This window comes from Vicia villosa, unplaced genomic scaffold (assembly GCF_029867415.1).
Source record: "Vicia villosa cultivar HV-30 ecotype Madison, WI unplaced genomic scaffold, Vvil1.0 ctg.000857F_1_1, whole genome shotgun sequence".
In the NCBI taxonomy this organism is placed as follows: Eukaryota; Viridiplantae; Streptophyta; class Magnoliopsida; order Fabales; family Fabaceae; genus Vicia; species Vicia villosa.
This window is the reverse complement of record NW_026705386.1, coordinates 286994-295678: the sequence shown is the minus strand read 5'-3', so window position 1 is coordinate 295678 and position 8685 is coordinate 286994. Positions and strand designations below refer to the sequence as shown.

The 8685-nt window shown below is 31.8% G+C and overlaps 1 protein-coding gene across 2 annotated transcripts in view; it reads right to left on the bottom strand.

Moving 5' to 3' along the window:
• Positions 1 to 7448: 7448 nt before the first annotated feature.
• The window catches only part of LOC131631683 (uncharacterized), a 34939-nt gene continuing 33702 nt past the window's right edge, over positions 7449 to 8685 (bottom strand). Inside the window, exons 5-6 of one of the 2 annotated variants that reach the window (XM_058902449.1) lie at positions 8314 to 8342; positions 7449 to 8045 (exon numbers count right to left, since the gene is read on the bottom strand). In XM_058902449.1, the coding sequence (XP_058758432.1) occupies positions 7686 to 8045; positions 8314 to 8342 (389 nt within the window). In that variant the 3' untranslated portion in view covers positions 7449 to 7685. The remainder of the gene's footprint in view (positions 8046 to 8313; positions 8343 to 8685) is intronic. The other variant, XM_058902448.1, reaches the window with a different exon arrangement.

The following is an 8685-nucleotide window of genomic DNA, read 5'->3' as shown; positions in this document are numbered from 1 at the left end:
AGAGAGAGAGAGAGAGAGAGAGAGAGAGAGAGAGAGAGAGAGAGGGGGAGGGAGAGATGCTTCTTGTAACACCCCATTTCTACCCAACGAGTATTATAAAATCAAAGTTATAAAAAATATTCATACATGGGATGCTACACTTCACTAAAACACAAATCATAAAACAACCTGCTCGTTTTAATTGAATAAATACATAACACTTATATTTGGATGAACCAAAGTAAACTTCATAAATTTTAAAATTCGCATTCTAATACACAGCGGAAAATATTCATATTCATGTTATCAAAACATTTTACATCCAACATAAACAACAGGTATCCCATTATTAGTCAACATGGAAACTTCGTTCAACATGTGGTACCAACAGAGCTTCAGCGCTCATTGCTAAATTGACAATTAACAGAGGCATCAACAAGGCATAAGCCTTCATCGTAGTTTGCCGGTTAGGCCGTCACAAAGTATGCAAATGTGTAAGTTCTCTAGCTTTTGGATTGACATTAATTTTAGTAAAACAAATAAAGCAGGTTTAGTAGATAGGTTGAATTAACTTATTGACAGGAACAGGTTGAGCAAGACGTCCTATCTCATGTTAAGACATGTTGTGTTGAGATGTCTCAACATCTAGAATGACATGTTGTATGTGATGTCCTATATAACAGCATACGATAACGTGCCTGAACTGAAGTGGATAAGTTAAATCTATTGCGATTTAACAATCACAGATATACTCAGAGATATGATGCAATCATATAAGGCGTTATTTGTTTAGCAGGTCAGAAGAATCAATCAGAATATTTGAAGAATATACAGCTTTATATAGTTTCTAAATAAGGATATATTCTTGGAAGTTAAGGAATTGAAGACCTTGCTTTTAGCAGAAGTTACTGCTAATTTATAACAGCATATTTGATATGTTTAGAAGCCCAAATCCAGTTGGGTATATGATATAAAAATAAGGATTTGTAACCTAGTTTGGTACGACTCAAGATGTAGGAGTATAGGGTTTGTAAAGGTGAATCTCCCGGGTTGTGGGAAGATCACCATGTTCTTCTCGAAACTGTGAAGCAAGAGAAGTAGTGTCTGCCTTGAAACCTGTAGGCAAGAGGTGTATTATTCTTGGAGGAAGCTCTGAAGAAACTCTAAGTTATTGTTCTTAGTCAAGATTCGTGGCTAAGTATTGTCATGGAAGTGAGTCTTCTCCGATTGTTTGATACCATAGGGTATCACTATTTATGATTGAAGGGATTTGAGGAGGGTCTCATACCTATGTGAGTCTTAGGTAGAAGTATTGCATTGGGTAGTGATTAAGTGAGAAGTTGTAAACCGGAAGTTGTTTAGCTTCAAATTGATACTACCGATAGTGAAATTTATTTCTAGCTTGGTATGCCCCTAGAATACGAGAGTTGCTCCAAACTGGGTTGACAATCACTTGAGTTATTTACCTTTTAGTACTTCATAAAATTGTTTATACCTTGCCTGTATTTTTTAAGACAGACCGAATGTCTTGACATCCCATAGGACATCTGAGTCTATTGTACTAGAATTTCAAAATGTATGAGACTCGATGAATGCAACATCACTTACTCAACCACAATAAATCTCGTCGCAAGGCATACGCCTATATCACTATTATTACCAATAAATAGAGGTAATTCATCATCATCATCATCACATCGTCGCAGGTTTATTAGTATAAATTGTTTCAGCTTCGTCATAGCATCATTACAACAACAGCGCAATAATATAATTTCATTTCAACAATAAAAATAACATTGTCACAACAGTATTATCAACAAGTACTACAACTGTGCATCATCAAAATATCACAGTAGCATAACAGCAGCAACAATAAAAACTACACTGGCCATAAGCTTACAACCTGTTATTTGTCAATATTTAAAGGCAATTCAACAAAATTCAACACACCAAATCAACCAAACTATGCGACAAAATGTTCCGTAATTATTCAGACGATTCAACTATACCGGCTAAACAATTAACGGCTACGAGTTCTACTACATCTACTCAATATTCCGTTAATTTAATTACATCTAATCCTATACTGGTATAAAATTTGTTGTTCTAAACCTGCTAGTGTTAAGTATATATTTACTCTCCTATTAAAATACTCTGCTTGTCTCTGTCACTATTTATCTACAATTGTTGATAAGGTATTCCTTACTCTGTACTATTTTGTTATTTCTCTGTTGCTTTATCATGTCAATGCCATGTTACTACACTTAATCATAGAGTGCTATATACTAACTAAAATTTAATGACATAGGGTATCCCAAGTGCTATTCACCAATTAAACTGATACGATAAGGTACGAAGTGCCACCTCTTAATAAAATAAGTCATGTGAATAATGGGTGGTCCCCACTAGCCTAAGGGATGACGGCTCCCTACTTTTCCTCCTTGGGAGCACACGCTCCCCTTCAATTCATGTGGTGGGCGCCTCTTCCTTGTGTGTCTAGGGTGTAGGCGCCCCTACTGTATATATATTTTTCTTCAACTTCCTCTTCTCACAGACTCCCTTTACTCCCAGTTTCTTTGCCTCATCTTCGTCTCAGATCAATTACTCAGTGAAACATAACAACACAGCCAATGCATCAATCGATAACATTACAATGACATCAAAACCTCATGACAGCAACAACATTTTTCAGGAACACAACATCACAACAAATTTCTGGTTTCTCCTCCGATTGAACTTTCAGACCAACACAACAACAAAATTTACAGCAACATGGAAATTATATTAATCAACACAGAATAATTTTGCAGCAACAATTCATCGATAATCAAAATTATTCAGTGCCAGCCACAAGAAACTAGACACAAACAAAGCTATTTCAACATATCAAACACAAACAAAAACAATTTCATAAAGCCGATCCCGCATACGATTCATCATATACCCTATTATAGAGTCAGAACCTCACCCTTACCTTGGATTGAAGGTTGCTCTATAATTCTCTCCGGCCGAATTCTAGGTTCACCATAGTTTCCAACCATTTGCCTCTTCTCACTTTCTACAACTTTCCACGATCAATTTACGGAACCTCTTCTCTGCAACTCCATGTATCTTTCTCTTCTCCAAAACCCTTATTTTTTGATAAACTTATATTCTTGTTACTGCCACTTCCAATTTTCCCTCTTTATTCAACTAACCATATAATATTTTGTTATTCCATTTGTCTTATTGGGCCTCATATTCACACCCCCAATGATACTACTTCTAATCATCATAAAAGCCCATATAGTTAATAGTATTATTCTAATACTATTTTCCACCACCTACTCAATCCAATAATTCAACCAATAACGTGACAACTTAAATCAACATTTCACAACTTCAATAATTAAATCACAACGCATAATTCGAAAATATTTCGAAAATGCTGGGCGTTACACTTCTTACCTGAGTAGAGATGGGTTGAAGGTGAGAGTTGTTTTTCAGACGGGGGAGAGAAAGTGAGAAATTTGATGAAGGAGAGAGAAACAGAAGTATAAAAATGAATGAGTTGATGAGCAGAGAAAGAGATAGAGAGAGAAGTTTAAGGTTCACAAAACAGACCTGAAAAGAGCTTATTAGGAAAAAGTGAAATTTGAAATTATGCTAGAAACAAAGAGTGTTATGGAGGGAAAGTCGACTGAATCAAGTTGGACCAATGAGAGTGTAACACTTGTTAAAAAAGTTGAAAATTTTGTGTTGTATTTAGTTGATTACAAAAATGCCCTTTTTCCTTTGTAAATGCAATTTGTGTTTGGGACAAATCGGTCTGTTTGGCCAATAGATTAATAAATGTTTGATAGTAGATATTAGATTTCTTGAAATGGGTAGTGTGATTTGTGTTTGTCCATTTGTGGAAGCTTTTCCCTATATACTTATGTTGCTTCCGTCAGGCCAAATACATACATATGGGTTCTTGAGTGTTTTTTGTTTATTTTCTTCCTTCTACTATCTACTATCTAACATATATTAAGAGATTGACCAAACTCACCAAATTGCCCTTTTTTCAAAAATAATTTACACTACAAAATGGACATTTTAGTAACTAACAAAATAACCCTCCAACTTTTTATCTTTTGTACCAAGTGTTTCACTCTCATTGGTCCACCAACTTTCTACAACATAATACACTACCTCATTTTCTCTCTCTCCTTATAAAGTACAATTTCAATTGAAAACATAATATAGTTGCATATTTATGGTTATTATTCATTTATAATTGAATCATTCATTATAAATTTACATGTTTTTAAATATATTTTATACAATATTAAATAAATTTACATGATATTAGGTTGTAGTTTACGGGTCACTATCAACATAATACATATTTTATTTATTTTTTCGAATGTTAAAATTCTTTTTATTCTTTTTCCATCTCATGGATCAATTTTTTTCTTTGCTTAATTATTTAATAATTAAGTAATTCATTTTAAATTTATTTGTATAATGTATTTTTTTAAATTTTAAAAACATAATACACTATCTCATTCTCTTTCTCTTTATAAAGTACAATTTCAATTGAAAATATAATATAGTTGCATATTTATGATTATTATTCATTTATAATTGAATCATTCATTTTAAATTTACATGTTTTTAAATATATTTGATACAATATTAAATAAATTTACAGATATTATGCTGTAGTTTACGGGTCACTATCAACATAATACATATTTTATTTATTTTTTCAAATGTTAAAATTCTTTTTATTCCCTTTCCGTCTCATGGATCAATTTTTTTGTTTGTATAATTATTTAATAATTAAGTAATTCATTTTAGATTTATTTTATAACATATTTTTTTAACTTTAATAACATAAAAAATGTATTTATCTCACGGGTCACTAACAAGACAATATTTATTTTAATTTAATCAATCATTATTTTAATTCAAGAGACAAAATCTTTATTTTTAAATATTAATTTTTTCTCCATCTCATAATTATATTTTCTTCTTCTTTGTGTATGATTATTTAATATAAGTAAATCTATATGATTATTGTTCATTTTAAAATAAGTAAATCTTTCAAATTTTGCATTTATATCTAAAATTTTACGTTTGTATTTGATACTATCTATATGATTATTGTTATTTTTTTTTATTTCATGATTATTATTTGAAGATTTTAAATTACTACATATTTTTTATTTATTTACATAATATCATAATTAAATTACCCATCCTCAAAATATATGTTGTTGGAATTGCAAAGCATTGTCAAATTGACTATGAAAATCTTTTAAATAAAACTTTTTTCTAATGGTCAATTTCTATTTTATATATACAATTTGGTCAAACTTTTTTACTTCACATTTTTTTCGTATCATTCAAAAAATACTACACCATAAATAATACACCCGTGCGTTATGTTGGAATTGCAAAGTATTGTCAAATTGACTATGAAAATCTTTTAAATAAAACTTTTTTCTAATGGTCAATTTCTATTTTATATATACAATTTGGTCAAACTTTTTTACTTCACATTTTTTTCGTATCATTCAAAAAATATTACACAATAAATAATGCACCCGTGCGAACGCACGGGTCTCTGACTAGTTCTTTATATAAAATTGCTAAGGATTATTATCTTACTTAATTTGTTGTGTGTGGTATTGACTCCTAATTGATTATGTATGATGTATTGTGTTTTAACATGTTAGTAATGCGTTGAGGAATGTAGAGTCTCTTTTGGATTTCATCTTGTATGTGGTGCACATGAATAAGCAAAGCGAGCCAGCGTGTTTCTTTTTTTCCCAAAGGAGGCATTTTTTTTCATCCTATCTTTTTCTTTGCCCCTATTGTCATGTGCTTTTTACATGATAAAGTTTACTCTTTGTAGCCATGTTTCGTGTCAAAGGGTCGTTTTTGTAGCAACATCCTCTTGTAGGTAGCTTTGAAGGATTTTTGTCTTCTAGTTTGTAGAATAGCCTCTAAATTTAAGGGTGGTAGAAATGTAGATTTAGTGTTCAATATAACGGGTTAATATATTTAACCTCTAAACTTTAGAGGATTAGATTGACATAATCAAGTTATAACGGATTAGAGTGTCTTGTCATATGTTTTAGAGTTTGAAAGTTTACTTCTTGCTAGTTTTCTTCCCTGAGTGGATTTCTTAAGGTGAAAATAGGTTCTTCTCACAAAAATTGAAAGAGAAATTTGGCTCAAAATTTTAGCAAACTGTTGAATGAAAGATGACGTGTAAATTGTAATGACTTGATTCCATATCAGTTTTATCACTTGATTCCTTCAAAATGACTTGTGTGTGTTTTTTTTCTTTTCTTCTCCTTCAATGGAAAATCAAGAAAAGGAATATCTAAATAGTGATTCCATCGACATGTCTGAATCTACTGAATTTGATGCATTTGAACACTTAACTCCTGAATTCTTAAATTCTCTTAAAACACCAGGGTTGCCAAATAATTCCACGCTTCAAGCTCGCCCAGCGAAGCTACTCGTGACCCAAGTCAGTAATTCCCAGGATTTTGAGATTTTCCTCGCAGCTAGCTCGCCCCTGGAGCGCCCGGCCATCTCGCTGCTTGCTCGCCTGACAAAATTGCTAAAATGGCCCAAAATTTCAAAGTCTTCAAACTTTGCTCCAAATGGCTTTCTTTCATGCTTAGCTTCAAGGCCACTTCTTTCACACTTTTTCCTATCTTTTAGCTTCAAAAATGAACAAACAAGTTAAAAATACCAAAATCTTTACAATAACTCGATTATCTAATAAAACCGGAAAGTTTAATTATAAAATACAATGGAAAGGTTTGAAATTGCTGAATTTTAATTTTAAAAATAAGAGTACTAAATGAAAGTACTCAAAGATCTTTTTTATAAAGGTTATATAGAATTGATGAGTTTTGTTTCTAATAAGATGATCTTGCTATAACTGAAGTTTATATACCTTCGAACTCAGGACCTCAAAGAAGACAAACCTTTGAGAACCAAACACCCTCCCACTAGGCCAATCCTCTCGGGTTAATTCTCTTATTAGATGTTATGATCTTCTCTTAAATTGCTTTCTAACATTAATTAGAGATATTGTTGAAAAGAGAAAAAGAAAATATAGTTGAGAAATTTGCCTCTATTGGATGATACTTGCAACATTAAGTAATTTCTCCTATGTCATGTTGGGAATTCAACAATTCACTTATTTATGAATGATATTTTAAATCTTATAATGTTGTTGTTTAATTGTGTAAGTAATTTCTCCTATGTCATGTTGGGAATTCAATAATTCACTTATTTATGAATGAAATTTTAAATTTTATAATGTTGATGATAAATTGTGAACTGACGAGTTTTATTGATGTGTAATTCAATCAAAACTAATTACAATTTTGTAACTTTAAACTTGCATTTTTCTAACATATCATTTTAAAATATACTTTCAGAGTATATCTCAAAATATTAAACAAATTTACCTTTGCGGGTATTTTACTAGTAATTACATAAACATACAAAACATCACTTATTAAAGAAATACAAAACATCTTAGATTTATTAAAGAAAAACACAATTCTATACTCGAAAGGAACTTGGAACTTTTCTTATAGCACATAAAACCGAATATAAACAATTAATTAATAAGAGAACAATCGAGAATCATTGGGGGGTTATTATGGCAAATAAACAAAGAGATCATGTGTCCTTGCTTTCTACAAGCTTCAAGGATTCAATTCTTGTTTTTCTTTCTTTGTCTTTGATCTTGTCATTGGCCCCCCTAGAATATGTGAGGCGTCATTGGACCGAGGATCCTTAAGCTCTCGATCAAAAGGTGATGATGGGGCATGTGAGGCGTCATTGGACACATGATCCTCAAGGTCTCGATCCAAAGGTGATGATGGGGCGTGTGAGACCTCATTGGACACATGATCCTCAAGGTCTCGATCCAAAGGTGATGGGAATGGTTCTCGTACTGGAGTAGTCTCTGGAGAAGAATTGATAGAGAATGTAGGAGATACGTATGAAGATATATCTGGTGTTGAGCAAGACTGGTATCCTCCAAGGGAACGAGGAGAATGAGCCTACAACCAAGAAAAAAGAAAACAGAGCAAATGTTGGACAAATGCTCCGAAAACTAAAGGGTATGTATATCTACTAAAACTATTGTGTTAAATCATGTTGATTCTAGTGGAAAGTTAAAAGTTTCAAGTGACAAAATAAAAGAAGAAAGTTTGTTGTTTTTGGTGAAAAATGAAAAACATGCTGTATATGACAATTAAAAAGTATATAATGGTTGTGGTCATCAAACACAATAAGGAAAAGTTAAACAGGCATTGTAGAACACAGTACCTCCTCTACAATGTCAAAATACTTCATATCTGCAAATATAATAGGAGAAACAAGAAAAGTGAGAAACATAGATATCGAAAAATAAATAACTAACAAGTATCAAGTTTCACACTTTCATGATATGTGCTAATAAAAAAATGCTAGAAACAATTTAGGTACTTGAATGGCAATATACACACACAAGGACGGACCTTGTAAAGATTCAAGAATACATTTGCTTGTAATTATAAAGCTAAGACATTGAATAAGTTCATGTAAATGTTAAAGGCAGCCGTCAACGAAGTTATGATGAAGTTATTAGAGGCGGGGATAAGTTAATAGTATATAAAAAGGCAGTGATCCACACCACAGCATACATTATTAGTATATGGA